This window comes from Mobula birostris, chromosome 23, assembly GCF_030028105.1.
Source record: "Mobula birostris isolate sMobBir1 chromosome 23, sMobBir1.hap1, whole genome shotgun sequence".
Taxonomy (NCBI): Eukaryota; Metazoa; Chordata; class Chondrichthyes; order Myliobatiformes; family Myliobatidae; genus Mobula; species Mobula birostris.
The window spans coordinates 1,388,014-1,415,981 of NC_092392.1; the positions used below are offsets into that span (position 1 = coordinate 1,388,014).

A 27,968-nucleotide genomic window follows, 5' to 3' on the forward strand; every position below is an offset into this window, starting at 1 on the left:
CTCTAACTTCCGCTAATGCCCCACCTCCCCCTCGTACTCCATCCGTTATTTATTTATATACACACATTCATTCTTTCTCTCTCTCTCCTTTTTCTCCCTCTGACTATACCCCTTGCCCATCCTCTGGGTTTCTCCCCCCCCCCCCCCCTTTCCTTCTCCCTGGGCCTCCTGTCCCATGATCCTCTCATATCCCTTTTGCCAATCACCTGTCTAGCTCTTGGCGCCATCCCTCCCCCTCCTGTCTTCTCCTATCATTTTGGATCTCCCCCTTCCCCTCCCACTTTCAAATCTCTTACTAGCTCTTCCTTCAGTTAGTCCTGACGAAGGGTCTCGGCCCGAAATGTCGACTGTACCTCTTCCTAGAGATGCTGCCTGGCCTGCTGTGTTCACCAGCAACTTTGGTGTGTGTTGCTAATAGTTCTTCCGCACCCTTTTCCCCATTCTGCTCCGAAAGGAGTAACAGGCGCCCTTTCTAGATTTTGCTGTCACAAGTGGGCTTGTCACTTGGCTTTGGGAATTGTTTCATTAATGTGATATAACTTGCCGTCTTGTGCTTGTTCTTTATTTGCTGCACTTTCAATTTTTTATAGATTTGAGGAGAAAGCGCGAGCAGATCCTTTAAATGCTTTGAAATACTTACAGAATGATTTGTATGTTACTGTGGATCACTCTGATCCAGAAGAAACTAAAGAGGTAGGACCACCCACTTTCTACCACTTCTCTAATCTTCTGTCATTGCTGTTGCTCACTTCTTGACCAATCAGTGGAAATTAACACATGAAGTCTGTTTTAACTTGAGTATTTGTCACTGAGTTTGTGCATGTAAGTAAAGAACACATTTAGAAGTGCAGAGTTAATGTGAATTTATGAATGAAAAATCATTGATGTACCAAAGTTCATTCAGTGTAACTTGGAAAACAGGTAAGGTGGGAAAACAATGGATATATATTTAAATTATTAGAAGGCTCATTAAAAAGGTGCCATTTGCGATGATCGACAAATTATGCACACATGGAATTGGAAGTTAAACGTAGGCATGGATTGAGAATTGATAATGGGATAAAGAGCAAAGACTGGGAATGTGGACAGGATATGATTAGTGAGGTGCCACTGGGGTCATTGCTTGGGTGCTAGCTATTTACAATCTGTGTTAAGTTTGCTTCAGAGTACCAAATCAAGGATGCCAAGACATCCAAGTGAGTAGGTGTTACATAGCAGATTGAATGTAATGTGGAGAAAATGTCAACATCCACTTTGGAGCAGAAAAGAGCAGCAGAGATATGTTGAGTAGTGAGGGACAAGATATGCTGATGTTCAGTCCTTCTGTTCGTTTGAATAAAGATGACTGCATTTCTGGGCTTTAAGGGAATTAAAGGACGTTGAGGTAGAAAGTCAGTTTGATATTGCTGAATGATGCAGCAGACTTGGAGGTGCACGGCCTATTCTTTCTTATATTCCTCACTTCCTTGTTAGTTACACAAAATAGATCTAAGATTGCAATTGTATTTGATCTTTGTCAGATTTCTGCTCTTTAACATCTGGCACGTGCATTTTTTAATTAGTTACACTGATTTTTGTTTGATACTATCTTGGTGCTTTTGTTAAGTGAGCCTATGTTTAGTGTGTGTGCAGCTTAGACCTAATGCTCAGTGCAGTACTTCACTAATAGAGTAGAATTAGTTCCCCTTAAAACCAAGGGTGGGGTTGAGGTGAATAAGGGCAAGAAGTGGCCAAAGTTAGAGGATGTGTCCCACTTCGGCAACTTACTGCTTTAATATTGTGTGTGTAAGGTTAGTATTTGAGCCTACTATGGCTGCTTAGTGGAAGTGTTTTAGAATGTAGAGCAGCACAGTACAGGCCCTTCAGCCCACAATGTTGTGCTGACCTTTTAATATACTCCAAGATTAATATAACCCTTTTTTCCACTTCTGTCACCAATGTGCCTCTTTAAGAGTCTCAAATGATCTAAATATACAGTACCTGCCTCTACTACCACTCTTGACAGCGTGTTCCTTACACTCGCCACTCTGTGTAAGGGGAAATAAAATACCTTTGACATTCCCTGTGTACTTTTACTCTTATTATATTAAAGTATGTCCTCTGATATTAGCCATTGCTGCCCTGGGAAGAAGGAACTGGCTATCCACTCTTATCTGTACCTCTTATCGTATACACATCCATCTGACTAAGGCAACACACCATATGCCTTAACCATCTGTATTCTTGTGTGGCAACTTTGAGGGATCTATGGACTTGGACACCAATATCCCTCTGCTCCTCCACACTGGTGAGAGTCATGTCATCAATTTTGTACTCTGCCTTCCAAAGTGTATCACTTCACACTCTATCTGCCATTTCTCAGTCCAGCTCTGCATCTTATCAATGTCTGTTTGTAACCAAGACAATCTTCTACACTAACAACATCACTAACCTTCGTGGCACCTTCAAACTCACTAACTTACCCTTCTATTTCCTCAGATTAATTATAAAAATCATAAAGAGCAGGTGCCACAGAACAGAAGCCTGTGGAAAACAACTAGTCACTGACCTTCGGGCAGGATATGCTCCACCACACTCAGCCTTCTGTGGTCAAATCAGTTCTGAATCCACATAGCCAAGTCTCCCTGGATCCCGTACCACCTGACTTTCTGAATGAGCCTAGCATGGGGCACCTTGTTGTGAACACCTTACTGAAATCCATATACACCATATTCACCACTTTGTGACCTTCATCAATTTGTTTTCTCACTTGCTCAGAAAAGTCGATCTGGCTCGTGAGACCCAATCTGCCCCTCACAAAGCCATGCTGACTATCCCTAATCAGACTATGCTTCTCCAGATGTTTGTAAATCCTGACTTCAAGAAACCCCTCTAATCATTTGCCAACCAATGATGTAAGATTTAGAGGTCTAAAATTCTTAGTATTATCCCTTTTACCTTTCTTGAACAAAGGAATAACATTTGCAATCCTCGAATCTTCTGGTGCAAATCATTGGCCATTGAGGATAGAAAGATAATGCAGCAATCTCTTCCCTTGCTTTCCATGGGAACCAAGCATTTAACCTGCCCGGCCTCAGTTACCTATCTCAAAGTTTCAAGGTACAGTTATTATCAAAGAATGTATAAATTATAGAACCTTGAGATTTGTTTGCTTAGAGATAGCCACAAAGCTAGAAACACAAAAGAACGTGATTAAAAATAAATAAAATGAAGATAAATACCTGGTGCGCAGAAAAAGGGAAAGAAAACAAATCATACAAACAATAGAAGCATGCAACAACATTCTAAACCAAAATAAGTCCTTAGATCCGAACCCTGAAGCAGCCTGGAATAAGCCCAAAGCCTCGTCAGTTTATCATATTAGTGGATAGGGAGCACGGCAGCTGGAGCAGTCTTCATAGTCTCAGCGCCATGGAGAGAGGAGTGAATATTGTGGGAGGGCAAGCGAAATCGGCCTTCACCTCTGACCCCGATACTCTGTCTTCCCAGTCTATTGTTCAAAAATTAAATTGCTCAAACAGCGTATTGTTCCTTGCACTAGGATCTGGGTACTGCTGCAGAGAAAGGCTCTGGGCCTAGACCACACCGCTTAGTGACTCACTCTGGGCCCAGATCTTGCTGCCCAGAGCGATGTAAACTTGCCCTTGAGCCAGTGGTACAGACGCCGAAACTCCTCTGCCCCGATTTCTTTCTGAATGGCTCACTCCATCTGTGTCGTTTCTGTAACGTACCAGCACGGTTCATTCATTCGCTGGGCCTTTGCTCCCCACTTCTTTCTTTGTGGTGATTATTTACTTCATAAAAGGTATTGTTATAATGTTTTTAGTCAAATTTCTTGCCTTTTGAACTACCAGTAAACTGGAAGTGTCTTCAAAAGTTCTAACATTGTCTCTGTCTTAACCTTGACATGTTCCAGCACATTAGCCTGTTTTACACTGACCTCACATTCATCAGGATCCCTCTCACTGAAGTAGAGTAATCATTCAGAACTTCCCCTACTTCCTCCAACTCCAGGCACGTTTCTTCTTTTATCTTTGATCAGTCCTATACTCACTCTAGCCATCCTTTTTTTCCGCACCTTTAGGATGCTTTAGGGGTTTTGCTAATCATACTCACCAAGGCCTTCTCATGTCCCCTTCTAGTTCTCCTAAGACATTCCTTAAACTCCTCCCTGGCTACCTTATAATTCTCAAGAGCCCTGTCTGATCTTTTCTTCGTAAACTTTTTAAGTATGCTTCCTCCTTCCTCTTGACTAAATGTTCCACCATTCTTGTCAACCGTGGTTCCTTCACCTTACCATCCTTTCCCTGCCTCAATGGAACAGACCTATCCAGAACCCCATGCAAGTGCTCCCTAAACAGCCATCACATTTCCCTGAGAGCCTCTGTTCCCAATTTACTTTCCCAATTTCCTCCCTGATAATGTAATTATTCCCCCCATTAAATAGTTTCCCATACCATGAGCCCTTATTGTTTCCAAGGCTATGCTAAAGGTCAAGCGGCTGTGCTCATCCACTGAGAGATCTGCCACCTAACGACGTTCATTGCCTAGTAGTACATACTAATGGTGTCTTCTCTAGTCTGCTTGCTTATTTATTGTGTGACAAATCCTTCCTGGACACACCTAACAAATTCTGTCCCAGTCAAACTTCTTGCGCTAAGGAGATGCCAATTAGTATTAGGGAAGGGGAAGTTACCCTTGACAACCTTGTTAGTTTTGCATCTTTCCAATATCTGCCTATTGATCTGCTCCTTCGTGCCCCTGTTGCTATTGGACGGGGTGGGGAGTGGGCTATGGAATGCTTCCAATAGTGATGACTCCCTTCCTGTTTCTGACTTCCACCCACACTGACTCAGGAGACAATCCCTTCATAATGTCTACCCTTTCTACAGCTGTGATACTATCCCTGATTAGCAATGCCACTTCCCACCCGTTTTACCTCCCTCCCTGTCCCTTTTGAAATATCTAAACCCCAGAGCATCCAACAACCATTTCTGTCCTTATGACAGCTAAGTCTCCGTAATGGCCACAACATCAAATTTCTGAGTACAGACCCGTGTGCATCACCCTTGTTCCTGACATTTCTCGAAATAAATACATTTCCACCCATCTAACTGATTTGCATTTATGCTCTATTCACTGCTTATCCTTCCTCACAGCCTCTCTCCACAATGTATCAAACTTTATACCAACTGATTCATCATTTGATCTATCGCCCCGGTTGCCATTCCCCGCTGATCAAATTTAAGCCCTCCTAAATAAATTCTAGCAAATCTGCCCACAAGGACATTGGGCCCTCTTAAGCTCAGATGTAACCCACCCCTTTTATACAAGTCATACCTTCCCCCAATGTGATCCAAGTGATCTATAAATCTGACACCATGCTCCTGTACCACTTCTTCAACCACACATTTATCTGCCATATCATCCTATTTTACCTCCACTGGCACATGGCACAGAGAACAATCCAGCAATTGCTATCCTTGCGATCCTGCCTGTTAGCTTCCTAACTCTTTACATTCACTCTTCAGGACCTCATCTGTTTTCCTAGCTATGTTGTTGGTACCAATATATGCCACAGCTTCTGGCTTCTCTCTACCCCACCCCCAAAGAATGTCATGGACTTGACTTGAGACGTCCCTGGCCCTGTCACCTGGGAGGCAATTGATCATCCAGGATCCTGTTCCATGTCCACAGAATCTAGTCCCCTATTTATTGAATCACCTATCGGCACTGCTCTCCTCTTCAACCCCTGCCCACCCCAACCACTTCTTCACTCTGAGCCACAGAACCAGACTCATTGCCAGGCCTGTAGCTTTCTTTGTACCCTGCAGGTTGAACAACTCTGCCACCCACGTCAACAGTGTGTAGAGTGTTATGCTTGTTTTATGTAGTGGTGATAGCTTCTGTGTGTTTAAGAAGTTATTATTGTTGGTCCATATTCCCTTTTGTGGTTTAGTATTCAGTGGCCTTTCTGTTAAATGAAGCACATAGGAACCATTTCATTTCATTATTTATGAAACTTTCTGATGATACTGCAGTTGACAGCTGGCTGAAAAGTTGCATTTATAGTTGGTAAATAGAATTTATTTAAAATTTGTCTCAACTAGGTGTATAATGTTATTAGTTTCAGTTTTTAACTTCTGTCTTGTGGGGATGAGGCAACATTGAAAAGTGGGTCTAACCAATGAAAGAATTTTTGGTTTTTAGAGTGGAGAATGATATAAATTGTGGATTTTGCAGGCCTTAGACCAAAGGAAACATCCTTTGCACATGCACTTCATCAAAGCCTTTCACCATTCAATAGGTTTTAATGAAGTCACCCCTCTTTCTTCTACATTCGAAGAAGGAAGTCTGAGAGCGGGAGTGCGGAGGAAGACATTTTTGAAATTTTTGGGTTTTTTTTTCTCCATTGGCGTTCAGAGAGGCGGGACTGTGCAGGCGTGTGATGTCGGGCAGTGCAGCGCGGCAGATTTAAAAGGAACAGAGCCTCATACAGCGGGCAGCGGAGTGAGCTGGGAGCAGAGTGAAGGCTTAAGGGCTTCGGCTCACCGGGCTTAGGTGGAAACGGGCGAGGCGAGGAAGGTTTGGCATTCATTTTCTGTTGTTATTTGAGGAGAGGGGCAGTATGAGTGTGAGGGCAGTTTGTTGTTCTCGGTGTTGGATGTGGGAGGCCCTGGAGTCTCCAAGACTCCCGGACGTCCACATCTGCGCCAGGTGCATCGAGATGCAGCTTCTAAGGGACCGCGTTATGGAACTGGAGCTGCAGCTCGATGACCTTCGTCTGGTCAGGGAGAGTGAGGAGTTGATAGAGAGGAGTTATAGGCAGGTGGTCACACCGGGGCCACAGGAGGCAGACAAGTGGGTCACGGTTAGGAGAGGGAAGGGGAAGAGTCAGGTAATAGAGAGTACCCCGGTGGCTGTGCCCCTTAATAATAGGTACTCCTGTTTGAGTACTGTTGGGGGGGACAGCTTACCCGGGGGAAGTGACAGTGGCCATGCCTCTGGCACAGAGTCCGGCCCTGTAGCTCAGAAGGGTAGGGAAAGGAAGAGGAGGGCAGTTGTGATAGGGGACTCGATAGTAAGGGGGTCAGATAGGCGATTCTGTGGACGCAGTCCAGAGACCCGGATGGTAGTTTGCCTCCCTGGTGTCAGGGTCCAGGATATCTCTGATCGTGTCCAAAATATCCTGAAATGGGAGGGTGAGGAGCCAGAGGTCGTGGTACATATAGGTACCGATGACATAGGTAGGAAAAGGGAAGAGGTCCTGAAAGGAGAATATAGGGAGCTAGGAAGGGAGTTGAGAAAAAGGACTGCAAAGGTAGTAATCTCGGGATTACTGCCTGTGCCACGCGACAGTGAGAGTAGGAATGCGATGAGGTGGAGGATAAATGCGTGGCTGAGGGATTGGAGCAGGAGGCAGGGATTCAAGTTTTTGGATCATTGGGACCTCTTTTGGCGCAGGCGTGACCTGTACAAAAAGGACAGGTTACACTTGAATCCTAGGGGGACCAATATCCTGGCAGGGAGATTAGCGAGGGCTACTGAGGTGACTTTAAACTAGAATGGTTGGGGGGTGGGAATCAAATTAAAGAGGCTAGGCGAGAGGAGGTTAGTTCACAACAGGGGGATGGGAACCAGTGCAGAGAGACAGAGGGGTGTAAAGTGAGGGTAGAAGCAAAAAGTAGTAAGGAGAAAAGTAAAAGTGGCAGGCTGACAAATCCAGGGCAAGCATCAAAAAGGGCCACTTTTCAGCATAATTGTATAAGGGCTAAGAGAGTTGTAAAAGAGCGCCTGAAGGCATTGTGTGTCAATGCCAGGAGCATTCGTAACAAGGTGGATGAATTGAAAGTGCAGATTGTTATTAATGATTATGAATATAGTTGGGATCACAGAGACATGGCTCCAGGGTGACCAAGGATGGGAGCTCAACGTTCAGGGATATTCAATATTCAAGAGGGATAGACATGAAAGAAAAGGAGGTGGGGTGGCGTTGCTGGTTAAAGAGGAGATTAACGCAATAGAAAGGAAGGACATAAGCTGGGAAGATGTGGAATCGATATGGGTAGAGCTGCATAACACTAAGGGGCAGAAAACGCTGGTGGGAGTTGTGTACAGGCCACCTAACAGTAGTAGTGAGGTCGGGGATGGTATTAAACAGGAAATTAGAAATGTGTGCAATAAAGGAACAGCAGTTATAATGGGTGACTTCAATCTACATGTAGATTGGGTGAACCAAATTGGTAAAGGTGCTGAGGAAGAGGATTTCTTGGAATGTATGCGGGATGGTTTTTTGAACCAACATGTCGAGGAACCAACTAGAGAGCAGGCTATTCTGGACTGGGTTTTGAGCAATGAGGAAGGGTTAATTAGCAATCTTGTCGTGAGAGGCCCCTTGGGTAAGAGTGACCATAATATGGTGGAATTCTTCATTAAGATGGAGAGTGACATAGTTAATTCAGAAACAAAGGTTCTGAACTTAAAGAGGAGTAACTTTGAAGGTATGAGATGTGAATTAGCTAAGATAGACTGGCAAATGACACTTAAAGGATTGACGGTGGATATGCAATGGCAAGCATTTAAAGATTGCATGGATGAACTACAACAATTGTTCATCCCAGTTTGGCAAAAGAATAAATCAAGGAAGGTAGTGCACCGTGGCTGACAAGAGAAATCAGGGATAGTATCAATTCCAAAGAAGAAGCATACAAATTAGCCAGAAAAAGTGGCTCACCTGAGGACTGGGAGAAATTCAGAGTTCAGCAGAGGAGGACAAAGGGCTTAATTAGGAAGAGGAAAAAAGATTATGAGAGAAAACTGGCAGGGAACGTAAAAACTGACTGTAAAAGCTTTCATAGATATGTAAAAAGGAAAAGACTGGTAAAGACAAATGTAGGTCCCCTACAGACAGAAACAGGTGAATTGATTATGGGGAGCAAGGACATGGCAGACCAATTGAATAATTACTTTGGTTCTGTCTTCACTAAGGAGGACATAAATAATCTTCCAGAAATAGTAGGGGACAGAGGGTCCAGTGAGATGGAGGAACTGAGCGAAATACATGTTAGTAGGGAAGTGGTGTTAGGTAAATTGAAGGGATTAAAGGCAGATAAATCCCCAGGGCCAGATGCTCTGCATCCCAGAGTGCTTAAGGAAGTAGCCCAAGAAATAGTGGATGCATTAGTGATAATTTTTCAAAACTCGTTAGATTCTGGACTAGTTCCTGAGGATTGGAGGATGGCTAATGTAACCCCACTTTTTAAAAAAGGAGGGAGAGAGAAACTGGGGAATTATAGACCGGTTAGCCTAACTTTGTTGGTGGGGAAACTGCTGGGGTCAGTTATCAAAGATGTGATAACAGCACATTTGGAAAGCGGTGAAATGATCGGACAAAGTCAGCATGGATTTGTGAAAGGAAAATCATGTCTGACAAATCTCATAGAATTTTTTGAGGATGTAACTAGTAGAGTGGATAGGGGAGAACCAGTGGATGTGGTATATTTGGATTTCAAAAGGCTTTTGACAAGGTCCCACACAGGAGATTAGTGTGCAAACTTAAAGCACACGGTATTGGGGGTATGGTATTGATGTGGATAGAGAATTGGTTAGCAGACAGGAAGCAAAGAGTGGGAATAAACGGGACCTTTTCAGAATGGTAGGCAGTGACTAGTGGGGTACTGCAAGGCTCAATGTTGGGACCCCAGTTGTTTACAATATATATTAATGACTTGGATGAGGGAATTAAATGCAGCATCTCCAAGTTTGCGGATGACACGAAGCTGGGCGGCAGTGTTAGCTGTGAGGAGGATGCTAAGAGGATGCAGGGTGATTTGGATAGGTTGGCTGAGTGGGCAAATTCATGGCAGATGTAATTTAATGTGGATAAATGTGAAGTTATCCACTTTGGTGGCAAAAATAGGAAAACAGATTATTATCTGAATGGTGGCCGATTAGGAAAAGGGGAGGTGCAACGAGACCTGGGTGTCATTATACACCAGTCATTGAAAGTGGGCATGCAGGTACAGCAGGCGGTGAAAAAGGCGAATGGTATGCTGGCATTTATAGCAAGAGGATTCGAGTACAGGAGCAGGGAGGTACTACTGCAGTTGTACAAGGCCTTGGTGAGACCACACCTGGAGTATTGTGTGCAGTTTTGGTCCCCTAATCTGAGGAAAGACATCCTTGCCATAGAGGGAGTACAAGGAAGGTTCACCAGATTGATTCCTGGGATGGCAGGACTTTCACATGAAGAAAGACTGGATGAACTAGGCTTGTATTCGTTGGAATTTAGAAGATTGAGGGGGGATCTGATTGAAACGTATAAAATCCTAAAGGGATTGGACAGGCTAGATGCAGGAAGATTGTTCCTGATGTTGGGGAAGTCCAGAACGAGGGGTCACGGTTTGAGGATAAAGGCAAAGCCTTTTAGGACTGAGATTAGGAAAAACTTCTTCACACAGAGAGTGGTGAATCTGTGGAATTCTCTGCCACAGGAAACAGTTGAGGCCAGTTCATTGGCTATATTTAAGAGGGAGTTAGATATGGCCCTTGTGGCGAGGGGGATCAGAGGGTATGGAGGGAAGGCTGGTGCAGGGTTCTGATTTGGATGATCAGCCATGATCATAATGAATGGTGGTGCATGCTCGAAGGGCCGAATGGCCTACTCCTGCACCTGTTTTCTATGTTTTCTATTCCAGTGAATACAAGCCCAGGGCCATCAAATACTCTTCATATGACAAGCTACTTAATCCTGCTCATACCTTTGAACCTCCTTTCAACCTTCTCCAGTTTCAGCACATCCTTTCAAAGATGAGAGGCCCAGAACTGCACACAATACTCCAGATGAGGCCCTCACCAGTGCATAAGTCTCAACATTACATTCTTGCTTTTATATTCTAGTTCTTTTGAAATTAATGGTATCATCACACTTATTTGTCTCCCTCATTACAGATTCAACCTGCAAATTAACCTTTAGGGAATCCTGCGCAAGGACTCTCCAATAATTTTACACCTCAGTTTTTTGTATTTTCTCTCCATTTAGAAAATAGTCAAGCCTTTCATTTCGTCTACCATAGTATATTGCCATACACTTCCCAAGTCATCCCTACAGTTGCCAAGATCCTTTTCCATAGTGCATACTGTACCAAAGTATTCATTAAGTACCTCTGCTATCTCCTCCGATTCCGTACACACATTTCCACTGTCACACTTGATTGGTCGTATTCTCTCATGTCTTATCCTCTTGCTCTTCACATACTTGTAGAATGCCTTGGGATTTTCTTTAATCCTGCTCACCAAGGCCTTCTCATGGACCCTTCAGGCTCTCCAATTTTCATTCTTAAGCTCCTTCCTGATCTTCTAGATCTCTATCATTACCTTGTTTTTTTTTTTGAACCTTTTTGTCAGTTTTTCTTTTCTTCTTGACTAGATTTTCAACAGCCTTTGTACACGGTTCCTGTATCCTACCATCCTTTCATTGTTTTATTGGAACGTACCTATGTAGCAAATATCCCTGAACATTTGCCACATTTCTGCCATACATTTCCCTAAGAACATCTGTTCCCAATTTATGCTTCCAAGTTTCTGCCTGATAGCTTTATATTTCCCCTTATTCCAATTAAACGCTTCCCTAACTTGTCTGTTCGAATCCCTCTCCAATGCTATGGCAAAGAAGATAGAGTTGTGATCACTCTCTTCTAAATGCTCTCCCACTGAGAGACATGACACCCGACACCAGGTTCATTTCCCAATACCAGATCAAGTACAGCCTCTCCTCTTGTAGGCTTATCTACATATTGTGTCAGGAAACCTTCCTGAACACACCTAATAAACTCCACCCCGTGTAACACCTTGCTCCAGGGAGATGCCAATCAATATTTGGGAAATTAAAGTCTCCCACCACGACCACCCTGTTTATTATTACACCTTTCCAGAATCTATCTGCCTATTTGCTCCTCGATGTCCCTGTTACTAATGGATGGTCTATAAAAAAAAAACACCTAGTAGAGTTATTGACCCCTTCCTTTTCCTAGCTTCCACACAGAAACTCAGTAGACAATCCCTCCATTACTTCCTCCTTTTCTGCAGCTGTGACACTATCTCTGCTTGGCAGTACTGTGCCCCCCCACCTCTTTTGCCTCCCTCTCTGTCCTTTCTGAAACATTTAAAGCCTGGCACTCGAAGTAACCATTCCTGCTCCAGAGCCATCCAAGTCTCTGTGATGGCCACAACATCACAGCTCTAAGTACTGATCCACACTCTGAGCTCATCCATCCACTTTGTTCATGCATTGAAATAGACACATCTCAAACGATTGGTCTGAACCATATCCCTTGTCTATCACCTGCCTATCCTCCCTCTCACACTGTTTCCAAGCTTTCTTTATTTGTGAGCCAACCACCCCTTCCTTCGTCTCTGCAGTTCAGTTCCCACCCCCCCAGCAATTCAAGTTTAAACTCTCCCCAATAGCCTCAGCAAACCTCCCTGCCAGGATATTGGTCCCCCTCAGATTCAACTGCAACCCATCCTTTTTGTCCCAAGAGAGGTCCCAATGATCCAGAAATCTGAATCCTTGCCTCCTGCTCCAATCCCTCAGCCACGCATTTATCCTCCACCTCACTCTATTCCTCTACTCACTGTCACGTGGCACAGACAGTGATTCTGAGATTACTACCCTTGAGGTCCTGCTTCTCAACTTCCTTCCTAACTCCCTGTAGTCTGTTTTCAGGACCTCCTTACTGTTCCTACCTATGTCGTTGGTACCAATATGTACCACGACCTCTGGCTGTTCACCTTCCCACTTCAAGATATTGTGGACGCAATCAGAAACATCCTGGACCCTGGCACCTGGGAGGCAAGCTACCATCCATGTTTATTTCCTGCGTCCACAGGATCGTCTGTCTGACCCCCTACCTATAGAGTCACCTATTACTACTGCCTTCTTCCTTTCCCTACCCTTACTGTACATTCCCAAACCAAAAGCCATGGCTGAACTAGGAGATTCGTCATCTGCTGAAGGCTAGATCTGTGGCATTCATGTGGCAACCCAGACCTGTACCAGAAAACCAGGTATGATTTGCGGAGGTCTATTTCAAGGTTGAAGAGGCAATTTTGAACGAGGTTGGAGGCGATATTGGATGCACAGCAACTCTGGCAGGGTCAGCAAGACATTACTTCCTACAAAGCGAAACCCAATAGTATGAATGGCAGCAATGCTTCACTACCAGATGAACTCAGGCCTTCTACGCACACTTTGAAAGGGAGAACACAACTACAGCTTTGAAGATCCCTGCTGCACCTGATGACCCTGTGATCTCTGTCTTGGAGGCCGATGTTAGGCTGTCTTTAAAGAGTGTGAACCCTCGCAAGGTGGAAGGTCCTGATGGAGTACCTGGTAAGGCTCTGAAAACCTGTGCCAACCAACTAGCAGGAGTATTCAGGGACATTTTCAACCTCTCACTGCCATGGGCGGAAGTTCCCACTTGCTTCAAAAAGGCAACAATTATACCGGTGCCTAAGAAGAATAATGTGGCTGCCTTAATGACCATCTCCTGGTAGCACTCACATCGACAGTGATGAAGTGCTTTGAGAGGTTGGTCATGACTAGATTGAACTCCTGCCTCAGCAAGGACCTGGACTCATTGCAATTTGCTTATCGCCACAGTAGGTCAACAGCAGATGTAATCTCAATGGCTCTCCGTATGGCTTTAGACCACCTGGACAACACAAACACCTATGTCAGGATGCTGTTCATTGATTACAGCTCAGCATTTAATAGCATTATTCCCACATACCTGATTGAGAAGTTGCAGAACCTGGGCCTCTGTACCTCCCTTTGCAATTGGATTCTTGACTTCCTCACCGGAAGATCACAATCTATGTGGATTGGGGATAACTTATCCTCCTTGCTGGCGATCAACACTGACGCACCTCAGGAGTGTGTGCTCAGTCCTCTGCTCTACTCTCTATATACTCATGACTGTGTGGCTAGGCATAGCTCAAATACCATGTACAAATTTGCTGACAATACAACCATTGTTGGTATAATCTCAGCTGGTGACGAGAGGGCATACAGGAGTGAGATATGCCAGCTAGTGGAGTGGTGCCGTAGCAACAACCTGGCACTCAACGTCAGTAAGACGAAAGAGCTGATTGTGCACTTCAGGAAGGGTAAGACAAAGGAACACATACTAATCCTCAGGGATCAGAAGTGGAGAGAGTGAGCAGTTTCAATTCCTGGGTGTCAAGATCTCTGAGGATCTAACCTGGTCCCAACATATCGATACAGTTATAAAGAAGGTGGCTATACTTTATTAGGAGTTTGAAGAGATTTGGCATGTTAACAAATACACTCAAAAACTTCTTTAGTTTAACTGTGGAGAGCATTCTGACAGGCTGCGTCACTGTCTGGTATGGAGGGGCTACTGAACAGGACCGAAAGAAGCTGCAGAAGCTTGTAAATCTAGTCAGCTCCATCTTGGATACTAGCCTACAAAGCACCCAGGATATCTTCAAGGAACAGTGTCTCAGAAAGGCAGCGTCCATTATTAAGGACCTTCAGCACCCAGGGCATGCTGTTTTCTCACTGTTACCATCAGGTGGCCACTTTTGCTTCCCCAGGTAGGCCCCCCCCTGCCCCCACCCCCAGTACTCAAATAGGAGTACTTAGGGTTAAGGGCGACAGCCACAGGAGTACTCTCTAGTATCTGTCTTTCTCCTTTGCATGATATGCTTAAGAACTTTAATCCCTTTTTTGAAACCAGCTGAAACTGAGTATTATTCCAGAATAGAATTGGTGATCCCATAGGTTTCCATTTATTGCCAGTTTTTTAATATATGGGTATTTTAACAATTACTGCTATTGCATTAATATATTAATTTGTTACTTCTATTCCCAAGTTTCAGTTATTGGCTCAAGCACTCTTCAGATCTGGTTCAGACTTCATCCCATTGGGTAAGTTTCCTGAAAAACTTTATTGCTGTATATACACCGTTGGTCTATTTTGTGTAGAATATTTGTATAATTTAGGTGCATGGTGACAATATGTAATTTATGAGTATGTTGTATTTGTATATAGATTTCAGTTAATGCTGGTTGAATGTAAATGAAAATCAAAAAGTGCAGAAGCTGGCACTCTGAATTAAAAATAAAATGCTGGGAACCACTTGGCAGGTCAGATACAATTGGATGAAAGAGAAACAGCTAACATTTTAGGTTGAAGACCCTTTAGAGCCGGGCTGGATAAGTATATTACTGGGCAGAAAACAACGGATGAAGATAGGTTTATATGAAATACTGTGAAAAGGAAGATCACCATAGTATAAATACAAACCCCATTTCCAGAAAAGTTGGGATATTTTCCAAAATGCAATAAAAACAAAAATCTGTGATATGTTAATTCACGTGAACCTTTATTTAACTGACAAAAGTATAAAGAAAAGATTTTCAATAGTTACTGACCAACTTAATTGTATTTTGTAAATATACACAAATTTAGAATTTGATGGCTGCAACACACTCAACAAAAGTTGGGACAGAGTTAAAATAAGATTGAAAAGTGCACAGAATATTCAAGTAACACTGGTTTGGAAGACTCCTCATTAAGCAGGCTAATTGGTAGCAGGTGAGGTATCATGACTGGGTATAAAAGTAGCGTCCATCAAAGGCTCAGTCTTTGCAAGCAAGGATGGGTCCTGGCTCACCCCTTTGTGCCAAAATTCGTGAGAGACTTGTTAGTCAGTTCAAAAGGAACATTTCTCAATGCAAGATTGCAGAGAATTTAGGTCTTTCAACATCTACAGTACATAATATTGTGAAAAGATTCAGAGAATTCAGAGACATCTCAGTGCGTAAAGGGCAAGGTCGGAAACCACTGTTGAATGCGCGTGATCTTCGAGCCCTCAGGCGGCACTGCCTAAGAAACCGTCACGCTACTGTGACAACTATAGTCACCTGGGCTCGGGAGTACTTCGGAAAACCATTGTCACTCAACACAGTCCGTCGCTGCATCCAGAAATGCAACTTGAAACTGTATTACTCAAGGAGGAAGTCATACGTCAACTCTATGCAGAAACGCTGGCGAGTCCTCTGGGCCCGAGCTTATCTTAGATGGACCAAAAGACTGTGGAACCGTGTGCTGTGGTCAGATGAGTCCACATTTCAGCTAGTTTTCAGAAAAAACGGGCGTCGAGTTCTCCGTGCCAAAGATGAAAACGACCATCCAGATTGTTATCAGCGAAAGGTGCAAAAGCCAGCATCTGTGATGGTATGGGGGTGCATCATTGCCCACGGCATGGGTGAGTTGCATGTATGTGAAGGTACCATTGACTCTGAGGCGTATATTAGGATTTTAGAGAGACATATGTTGTCACCAAGGCGATGTCTCTTCCCGGGACGTCCATGCTTATTTCAGCAGGACAATGCCAGACCACATTCTGCGCGGGCTACAACAGCGTGGCTTTGTAGACACAGAGTGCATGTGCTTGACTGGCCTGCTGCCAGTCCAGATCTATCTCCTATTGAAAATGTATGGCACATCATGAAGAGGAGAATCAGACAACGGAGACCACGGACTGTTGAGTAGCTGAAGTCTTATATCAAGCAAGAATGGACAAAATTTCTAATTGCAAATCTACTACAATTAGTATCCTCAATTCCAAAACGATTAAAAAATGTTATTAAAAGGAAAGGTGATGTAACACAATGGTAAACATGTCTCTGTCCCAACTTTTGTTGAGTGTGTTGCAGCCATCAAATTCTAAATTTTTGTATGTTTACAAAATACTATTAAGTTGGTCAGTAAAACTATTGAAAATCTTTACTTTGTACTTTTTCAGTTAAATAAAGGTTCACGTGAATTAACATATCACAGATTTTTATTTTTATTGCAGTTTGGAAAATATCCCAACTTTTCTGGAAATGGGGTTTGTAGGTTAGTTAGCAATTTATCTAGTTTCCAAACAGTGTTGAATCTATTTCTAGAATCAGAAAACCCACCTGTGGGAGTCCCATCCCAGGGTTTTCACAGATCCTCCCCGGTTGAAATGACTGCCCCACTCTCCTCGCCTGACACATGCTTATGATTTCAACTGCTCACATACTTTCTTTGCATGTGATCTCATCTTGACTTTTTAATGAACTGTAGTGACGCAGATAGGGTGTTGCCCACGTTTTTTGGAAAGAGTGAATGTTATCAGACTGTCAATAGTTGTTCTTGGCCGTTTCTTGCATTCATTACGTTGCATTGTTACTCTATGATGAACCTGCTTTTTTTCTCCAATTTTCCACGTTTTATAATATTTACAGAATTATGAATGCATAATATTCCCAAAGAATTATAGTTGGCATGCAGGGACATAGTTTCAAATTGGAATGCTGCTGTTTCAGGAATGTTCTGCTTCATGGAGCAGTCTCATAACTGAGATGTAACGGTCTTGAGCTCTGAATTCAGAAAATCTAAAATTAGTAACAATGATGTAAGTATTCAGCAAATTGTGTGGCATATATTAAGGGGCAAAATAAAATAAATAATTTGAATGTTTTTCCTCTCATTGATTTTGACAAAAGATTACATTAATCCATTGCATTAAGAGATTTTAATGCAATATTGGAATTAGGTTGTGGCACAAGATCCCTTCACCAGGCCTTGGAGCTTGAAGGAATTTAATTAAAAGATGAAAAGCTTTCAAAGAATTTTTTTGCTATGCTGTGGACTTCTAAATTGTACTTTTTATAGAACAAGTAAAGGACATGGATTTCACTTAGCTAATTAGCAGCTTCGTTAAGAGATCCGGCTAATTATGATTTTACTGTAGTTTATTTCAGGTGTAGAATTTAAGTTTTTTCTAAAACTGCTCTTGTAAAGTTTTTAAATGGGAATTCTTTTTTTGAATAAATCTTTTAATTGTTGGAGTCAGAAAATAAAGAGTGTGCATGGCACAAAGATCTGTTAAAAACAAGTTTGATATTGTCTTAATATGTTTTTGATATGACCCATGTCCCTTTTTTTGTTTTGTTTCTGTTTAGTGTTATATTTTGTTGGTCTTAAGTAATTATCTCTTGAGTTTGAAATTTCACAACATTGCTCTGGTATTGATGTGTTTTTTAAAAAAATCTCCCAACAGGTTTTTTAGATGTCGATCAGAATTATGCCCAGAGGACTCTGTTGTTTGATACACTGGTAAACTTCTTTCCTGACAGCATGACACCTCCAAAAGGCAATCTGGTTGACCTCATCACACTGTAGCTCCGTAGTATTTGCTGGATACTGGCTGAAGAAGAAGTCAATCACAGATCTAATCTCCTGTTTTATACTCGCTAGATTGGATTATGGTTTTGGCTGGCAAAGGTGTTTTATGTAACACACCTCCACCTTTCTAGTCTTTGATTTGTGTCCAGTTTCAGTGGTGTTTTCATGCCACCTTCTAAAAACTGGGTTGGAACAGATGCTGGCTATGTAAATATGGGTTTGCTTCCCATATGTGTTAAGTCATTTGCCTTGGTAAATATTTAAAACTATTTTGAGATTAAATAATAAATCCTGCCATGTGACTGTCCATATAAACACACAGTTGGAATTCTTAATGTCTGGCCTGATTCTTGGAGTGATACTGTAGTGATCTCAACTGATTTTCACAGCAGCATTTTTGTCTATGTTTATGTAAGTTTATCAATCCAACATCAAGGTGTTGTTGTAATGTCAGATCTGATTCTCTTTGCCCTTTACAGCAATATTAATAATGCTTCAGAATTGTAGCTTTGCTTTTTACTTTGAATAAATCTCAGTACTGTGCATCATGTTCCCTGTGGGGCTGCTGACTCTGGAATTCTGGGAAGGCAGAGAATAATTTAGTTGCTTTTTGACGTCAGAATAACTCCCTTCTACTGTCTATTTTAGTTTGCACTTTGAAGTTCCTGTCCCATTTAAAAGGAATTAACTTTATTCTCCCTATTTCGCTGCCTTTGTTTGTGTAGTCAAACAAAAATATCCGGCTTTCAAAATGGCTGTTGTTAAACAGGCTGGTTTAAAGGTGTGAAAGATCCAGTATAGCCTTTTTCTCTTGTCAAGAGATTATTGTTAAGCAATTGCTTACAAAAGTAATAGTCGTAAGCACTTCTCCCTTTCTGTTGTAGCTAGTGAAGAGTATGATGCACAGTTGCCAGTTTCCAAAGAATTACCTGGCATGAGTTCAGTTTTGCTGTGAAAGAAGCGCCTTTTTTTTTTTGCAATTTATTAATATTTACCTCTTGTGATATAGGCTGCTGAAAAATGCGTGGCATTAAACAATTTCCTCTGGAAATGAGATATGCTCACAAAAAGGCGGTTACGAAAAGGAAATGCTTTGCTGTAGAAATCCAGTGATAAAAGTATTTCCACTACAACAGATTCAGTGCTGTCCATTTTTACTAAATTACAAGAGCGCTAGGTGTTCCCTTCAAAATAATTACAAAATCTCACATGTTGAATAATATGTAAAACATTTGCATTATGTTGATCATTGTTCGTTCATCTGGATTCTTAATTTGTTGCCTTCATACCCCTTTCTTGTAGTTGACATCTAATTTTGTTTGTTCAGTTATTTCTTGCACATTGTGTTTGTTCTCAGTCTTTTTTTTATGACATCAGGCATAATGAATAAAGTTTAGTCATTTGTTACCACATCAGGTTGTGAAATATGTAAAACTGATGCTTTGAAGCAAATCGTGCTTTCGGAAAAAAAAATCCAGCTCAGCTACCAAAGATTGATTGCAATGCTGTGTGGGAATGGGAACCTTGTCACAATACTTTGATTTTTGATAGCTTCTCAGATAAACCATTTAAAATCTTTTATGCCTTCAGGAATCTTATCCCATGATTACAGAAGTTGTTTTGCACCAAGGAAAGTTTCTGAAATGTACAACTTTGTACAATGATTATCTACATATTTGTAATATATTTGCCTTTTCATTACATTTACTTTTCAATTTCTCACATGGAAATAGCCAAGGTGAAAAGCAATCTTTGTTAATTGACAATGGCTTTCTTGAAGGTTTTTGCTTGCAAATGTTCTTGATCATGGTACTTTACCTCAGTGTTTGGATTGTTGTCTGTATGCTGCTGGTGTTCTAGACTACATTGAGGTAAAACTCTTCCATTCTGAGGTAAAAGATTGTTGTACATTTTTTTCCTCCCACAGTTTCAATGAAATACTTAGTTGGGTTAGGAGTGTATCAATGAAACTGACTAACTGAATGAAGACTTCTTGCATTATGGTTGCACTTGCCTCTGACAAACATCTTGTGCCATGTAAAAATCTGATTTCCTCCTATAGATTGGAAGGCTGTTAGCGAGTCTTAATTTTCTTGACATGGTTGCTTTCGGTTGATTTTGCAGTTAAGAAATTTGTTAAGAAGTAGGTTCTTGAATCCCAGCCTGAACATATGTCTGGTCTAAGATTGTAGTTTTAGCAGTGTTGAAAGTTAAGTTAAAAGAAAAGCTTCCAACACTATCATGGTTTCAGTTGTAAGACAATCTGTAGGCAAGCCTTTTGCTTAATTAAGGTTTTCTCCCAGCTTGTACGATACAGTTGTTTCTTCTACCCATCAATATCCTTCCTTTCGTATCAGATACAGTGCATTAGTTCAGCCTTGCACCTTCTTCACTGAGCAATCCTTATTAAGATTTCTTGGCAATTTAACAATCATTTTAACCAAAGCATATTATCACTGATAATTTTGTTTTGGTTAACCTGACCTCAATGTCCCTTGCCAAAGGCTAATCATAATTAGAACATTTATACATAATATTGATGGAAATACCAACAGGAAGAAACATTCACTTGATGCATTTGTTTCTGTTCAAAGCACTAAGAGTTACACTGGTAACTAAGCAAAGTGATAAAATATTGCCGACTTTTCTGATAACATAATCTTTTAAGTGATTTGGTTTAAATCTTCTGTGTACACTATTTTGTCACTAAGTTCATGGAAGTATCCTACAACTCAATGTTTGTTACTTTTCTAAACCCTTTCATTACTATTAATCAGTTGTTAATGTTGGAAAACACTGTTTTATTGTGTTTAGAAAACTGAATGTGGGGGTGAGGATTGGGAATGAAAATGTCACAGCAAAGCCTTAATGATCAGTACCAAAATCACTGGTTTTAACCAAAGAGATTATAAAGGTCTTGTTGGATAGTTGTGGCTTCATCAGACGAAAATAAGTTTAAAGTTGTGCATGTTCTATGAAAAATTAGAGTTGTCTCAAATTGTTCCACAGTGAGATTGGAACAGCATGTTACGAGTTGGCTAAAGTTAAGTTTTACTTAAAAGGAATGTTTGACTGTACCTCTTCCTGGAGATGCTGCCTGGCCTGCTGCATTCACCAGCAACTTTGATGTGTGTTGCTCAGCGCACAGGACCAGTTGGCCACCATCTAACAGATAAATGCTGATTAAGGCATCTGAGTTGAAACCAAAGCATTCAATGGATCTTTTGTGCTATATATATATTCCAAATATATATATATATGGCAAACTGTTATTTTATATTAAATTTCCAATATTGTATTTATCTGCTGTGTTTTCCTTTATCCACATATTGTGAATTAGTGCTTGTACAGTCCATGAGGCTAACAATTGTCTGATATAAAGGTAGAAGTTTCATTGAAGCTTCTGATAATTAACTTGGCAGGCATTGCATTCCTGTTACTGCTCTGCAATATAGTTTTTTTGTCTAGTGACCTAAGAGGTTACATGACAATATTTAAAGTATTTGATTTGATTTAGACTGTATTTAAGGCTAGCAGCTATTTAAAGTATTTGATTTGATTTAGACTGTATTTAATAGCTTGCAGCTATTTTTTATTACTTTCTGCCTCAATCAATTTTTCATGTCGTTGATGTTTTAATTATCTAGCTGAAAGAAATTAGCAGAATTTGTCAATTGTTTTGTGAGGGTAAAGGGTAATTAATTCAGTTTTATAAAATTCTCTTTCATTGGAGGAAAAGGCACTTATGCATAGGTAAGTTTTTGCAAATGAAATTCCTTGACCTGGCTTGGCTCCTCAGTGTTTCCAAATGCTGTTAGCTTGAATTTTCTTTTGTAGAAAGGATTACAGCCTACATATACAACTGAATGTATTGTTCCTTTAAAGGTTATTAAAAACAATGTTCAGAGACAAACCATCATTTGTATTTGCTGGAAATCATTTGCACTTGATGCCTATAAGGGGCATTGCTTCAGGAGTCAGTTATAGAATTTTGTGAACACCCAAGAGAAATATTAGATTCAATAAGATGTCCAATTTTAAATTTCATAAGCATTTATACTAAATTTAAACATTTAAATTAACCCGCTTAGAGTTATAAAAAATCTGTTTCGGGGTGAAAAAATTGCTGCCTTTATAATTGGGGGACTACTAAATTGTTAGCTAAAATTCACTTGTTCATACCAAGTTCAGTAGCTGACCAATAGATGTAGAAATTTACTTTGCTCTGTCTGATTGAACACAGTTTAATATTTATTGTGCTGTTTTCTACGACTTTTTTCTTGTCGTTACTTTGAAATATTGAGCGCAGCCTAGTTAACATTGCACTATCATGGCCATTATTTCTTCTTTGTTGCCCACTCAATGCCTAGTGTTCTATGCCTCGGTGACTCACTGTAAATATGCTTAGCTGTCAACACTATAGCTGTGTTAACTGATACTTATTCTGCCTATTTTGCTCTTTGCAATTGTCTATCTTTTAAGTAGGCAAAAAAGATAAAATGTAATACATTTTGGGAGGGTTTCAAAAGATAATATGCCCATGTTGTGCTTTTTTAAAACTAAGCATTTAAATGAGGCAATCCATTTTTCTTTGTTTTTGATCTGTAAATTTCCTTGAAACCCAAAGAAAATATATTTGCATAATATAGACCCATTCTTTGACCCCAAGTCATTGCAGGACTAAATGTTTTCCCTGAACTGTAATCCCAGATTTCATTCCTTCAATAGGGAAGAGTCATTCTGTTTTTTAAATCAAATCTGCTGAAATGGTGATGTGAAACCAAAATAAGTTACTGTAGCTCTTGCTCTGGCAGTGTGGATTTGGAAGACAAAAAATAAATACAGCAGACAAACTTACTTTGGTTGTAAATTAATTCTGTCTAGGCTTCGCCTTTTGTCAGCTCTGATATTGCATGTAGAAAAGCTTGAAATTCACTTAGTGCAGACCTGAGGAGCAATAAACTGGTTATTAGTTTAGTCCAAAATTTAAATGTTAGCTCATATGCAACATACTGAAACAATTAACTCCCCATCTTTCTAAAGGACTAGAGCGAAGCAAGTTAGTAGAGGGCAGATATTGGCCTATTTTAAGCGAAATGCTCCAATGGAAATCTGGTCGAATCAATATTCTCTAAAGTGAGTTCCTGCTTTTTAGTTTAAAGTGGACTTCTTCAGCACATTGGAATAAACCAAGTTTCAGTACTTCATTTTGTAAGATAAAAACACTGAATTTTAAGGATTCATTGAACCTGAAATAGAGTGGATGAAAAGCAAGAAAACTAAAGCCTAGTCAGGACTGAAATGATGCTTTGTTGAAGAGAATTTAGATGACTTTAATTCCATTTCCCAACTGTTGATCTGATCAAGGGGCCTTTAAAAAGAAATTGCTATTGCCAAGTTCAGAAGAGAAAACTATTGGAACAAAATCGTATTTACAAAAGGTGAATTATTAACCTTTAAAAATAACCAAGTGGTGTTAAGTAATTTACAGATCTATTTGGATAAGTCTTCAATAATGTAAAGATATTATATATCCTGTAGAGTCCTGAAATTCCTTCTAAATTATTTGCATTTAGAATGTTCATGCCTGATTTTCATAAGAAAACTACAGTGCTGTATGTTCTCAATGGATTATATTCATTTTTGATTCCATTTAAAAAGAAATTTCTTTTGTGAGAGTCATCAGTCGAAGCCCGGAAAATGAGTTGGGAAGGAATGTGTTCAGTACAAAAATGGTCAGTTGTAATTAAGTATTTAATTGCATTGCTGTAACAAGTGCCAGTATTCAAAGTTGCACAATTACCCATGCAAAATATTCCTCTTTGCCACAATATTGAAGTGTTTATTGGGCACTGCCGGTGAATTAAGTGTGTTGGAAGGCAAGCGTCTTTATATTTCTAAATATGTCTTGTAGTATTTGTTGGTGTTGCTGTTTCAACTAGTCTTGGCACAATAGTTTTTCATCTTCATCAGTACGTACGCAACAGGGTTTTGGAAAAATCCATTGCTGTTTCTGGCAGCTATCTGCCTATAAAATCCAAAATGTGAAAAGGGAAGCATAATCAAGGCATTTCAGTTCCTAGTAATCACTCTGCTCAGCTTGATATCAATATCACATTAATATTCCCTGACCGCTCAATTGACAATAAAATTGTTGGCAATTTTTTTTGATAGCTACCAAGTTGACAAATGTGGGTGTGATAGCTGAAATCAAAATAATATACAGTAGGACAGTTTTTTTTATCTGCTTTGACCAGACTCTGTATACAAAATGCTGTTGCTGTCTCGTGCACATCAACATTGAAAGAAGTTGTTTTCATTAGAGCTTCAGTCCAGTGAGACTAGATAATTTCCATTGTTTGATCTCAATATTTCTCTTTGACCTGAGGATGAAATCCCAAAGCATGCTACTGCTTGTTTAATTTCTCCCTCTTTCATGTTATTAAAGCACACAAAAGGCCAGAAAAAAAAATAAAACCAAGCATATTGATCAAAGAAAATAAACCCTGAACATTGGACACTGGCAGCAGAAATACAGAATGCATTACTAAATGTTTTGATTACAAACTCTGCATTGCTGAAAGGGCTGTACCCAAGTCTTACCTTGTTTTTCTTCTTAAACTTTAATGGAATCCACGTGTAATCAACTGGGTATAATTGATGTACAGAAAAAAATCATAAAAGCACCATTTAAAGATCTGCTCTTATGTTTATGCAATTGATTAAAACCACTTCATTGTATTTACAAGACAATTATCTAACTGTTCCTGGCAGGTAAATGCAATTCCACTGAGACCAAAGGTACCAAATTCCCTTCCAGATACCCTGGTTGATGCATCGGGTATTGTACATCTCTGTAATCCGCCAAATTTGTGCACTGTTTTTAATGTAGCAAGGTTTTGCAGATCATTTCAGAGGCTAAACATGCAGTGATTATGTAATGCATGATGTAATTCCCTGTTTAGCCAGTTGCATTTTCTGGAAATTTGCCTTTGCTCAGACTTATTAAATAATTTATATTTTACCTTATTATTGTCCCCTATCTTCTTTCCAATGTGGACATAACTTTTGTATTAAGTTACAAAGTGAATTTGTTGTAGGTTAATAATTCCACCTTTTCTTGTTAACTTTGATAATCGTAAGACCTGATGGTCTGTTACCATTATTCAATATTTTATTAGCAAGGTTGAATGTAAATGATTTGAAGACCATAAAACATGGGAGCAGATTTAGGCCATTCAACCATCAGATCCACTCTGCCATTCCATCATGGCTGATTTATTATTATTCTCAACCCATTCTCCTGCCTTCTCCCTGTCTAAATATTCTTGATCTCTACAGCTGTCCATGGCAATGAATTCCACAGATTCACCACCCTTTGACTGAAGACCTACCTCCACATCTCTGTTTTAGATAGTCACCCCTCTATTCTGAGGTTGTGCCTCTGGTCCTAGACTCACCCACTATAGGAAATATCCTCTTCACATCCACTCTATCTAGGCCTTCCTGTACTTGATGGGTTTCAATGAGATCCCCCTTCAATCTTCTAAACGCGAGCGAGTACAGGCCCAGAGCCATCATTCTCATTTGTTAACCCTTTCATTTCACTTATTCTCGTGAACCTCCTCTGGATGTTTTCCAATTCCAGCACATTCTTTCTTAGATAAGGGACGCAAAACTGTTCACAATACTCCCAAGTGCAGTCTGATCAATGCCTCAATGCCTTACAAAGCCTCAGCATCATATTCTAGTCCTCTCAAAACGAATGCTAATATTGCATTTGTCTTTCTTACCATTGTCTCAACCTGCAAATGAACCTTTAGGGAATTCTGTACCAGGACATCCAAGTCCCCTTTGTACCTCTGATTTTTAAATTTTCTTGATGTTTAGTCTAACCTGTATCCATTCAAGGATTTTAAAATATTTGTAGAAAATGTCTTGCTGCAACCCATGGCTATCTTTTTTAAGATTTTCCTTCCCCAAAGAATTAAACATAAAATGGCTGATTATTATTTACATTTTGAAGAATGCAATGAGATAGTAGCCATTAAGTGAATGTGCAGGTCTAGTGAATTTACCTTCATTGAAAACCATTTTATTATCACAGCAATTTCATGATCTCTCTCTTTCCCTATCCACATCACAAGTACCATCTGATATCAGTAAAGTTCTGTATGCTATATTCCAATCTGTATATCCAGTGACTATTCTCAATTGATCTTCATTAGAACTCATTAATTATTGCATTCAACAACAATTCTGTCATCTTTTCTATCCATAACAAATACCTAGCCAAGATCAATATAATTCTGTATACCGGATTCCAATTTGTATATCTCTGACTGTAACAGTAAATATTTCTGTAGTGGATAACGATACTCTTTAAAATCAATGTTTGGATGTGCTTTATGTATTCTATTCTCTTTTCTAACTTTTACTTTGACTTTTTAAAAAGATCCAATTTCAATAATGAATTTTCTGTTATGTCCGGCCATAGTGGAGAATCCTGAAATGATATATTTTTTAAGTACACCAATCACGTCTTGGGAAAGAGGTTTTAATATTTCTCAGTATTTCAGACAGGCTATTGATCAGTTTCCTTTCCGGTGTTTGTGGAATTATACAAGTGTGTGGAGAAGCGTTTATTATAGCTACTGTACATGATGGGCTTATTATTTTGTTACTAGTGCAGTATGAGGTGCCTCTGTCTTGTCCTAATCATTTCAAATAAGTTACAATCATTTTTTGCCATGATCCCTTGGAATACAATTAATAAGGTATGAAAACTTGGGCTTTTTAGAATTTGTAAGTCACTAAAACAGACCTGTTTGAAGACCTAGAGCAGCCCTTGCTAATTTGTCTTGTACTATCTCATAACTAGCTATGGTTTTGATTAAATGTTGTTAAGTTGTGAACTTGAAGATTGCAAATAAGAAATAATTGTGCAAAGACTTTGAAATGTATGTACTTTTGAAGAGACTTCCAATTTTACAAGGGTGTTGAACCCATTTTGGTGCTTCAGCTCTTTTTTGTTTTGCTGTCTCATCCGAATTGATGCTCACGGACCTATATTCTTAAGTTTATGCAATACCTTGTGTACAGAGCCCCATATAGGCATTGGGCTATTTTTCGAATATGGGTCCTAACGTGGTTTGTTTCCTTCTGTCCGCTGGTGCCTCTTCAGTGTCCTCTATCCGAATGTGATATTAGAAGCATCCTGTACGTTTGCCATGGGGTTTAATAGAGCAGTTTTATCCTGTGGTTTGACTGAGATGATGTGTTTATTTTTCTCTCATTTTCATTGTTTATTTTAAAGTACAAAGCTACCAACCCAATTTTCTGAAGTATATACAATTTATGCACTACTTTGTTGTGAATAACTGTAGACTTGGTGAGCAAATACAAATTGTAGAATTATGTTGTATGTACTGTACATATGGAAAAAAAAGACTGTATTTTGTTCAGTTTCTTAATAAAATAAACTCCTGAAAAAGCAATTTTGTATTTCAGAGCTTGTGGATGAGATTATAGTGAAAGTTCAGAGTGGCGCATTTATCTGTGAAAACAGTATTATGACCTTGAGCCTTTTCATTATTTGCTGTCTGATGTGTTCACTATTAAGTTCAGATTTTTCACTGTACCGTGCTTATTATTAATGTCTGGTGATGCATTGCTTATAAAAGTTGATGGCCCATTGAATGTGTTTTTTATGAACTGAAC

At 40.1% G+C, this 27,968-nt stretch overlaps 1 protein-coding gene across 6 annotated transcripts in view; it reads left to right on the plus strand.

Annotated features, from left to right (window-relative positions):
- Positions 1-27,924, plus strand: part of mkln1 (muskelin 1, intracellular mediator containing kelch motifs) — a 201,725-nt gene extending 173,801 nt beyond the window's left edge. For 3 of the 6 annotated variants that reach the window (XM_072241601.1, XM_072241602.1, XM_072241603.1), the window contains 3 exons: positions 591-693; positions 14,899-14,953; positions 18,124-27,922. In XM_072241601.1, the coding sequence (XP_072097702.1) occupies positions 591-693; positions 14,899-14,953; positions 18,124-18,245 (280 nt within the window). In that variant the 3' untranslated portion in view covers positions 18,246-27,922. Of the gene's footprint in view, positions 1-590; positions 694-14,898; positions 14,954-18,123 lie in introns of all 6 variants that reach the window. The other 3 variants (XM_072241608.1, XM_072241605.1, XM_072241604.1) reach the window with 3 other exon arrangements.
- Positions 27,925-27,968: the final 44 nt, after the last annotated feature.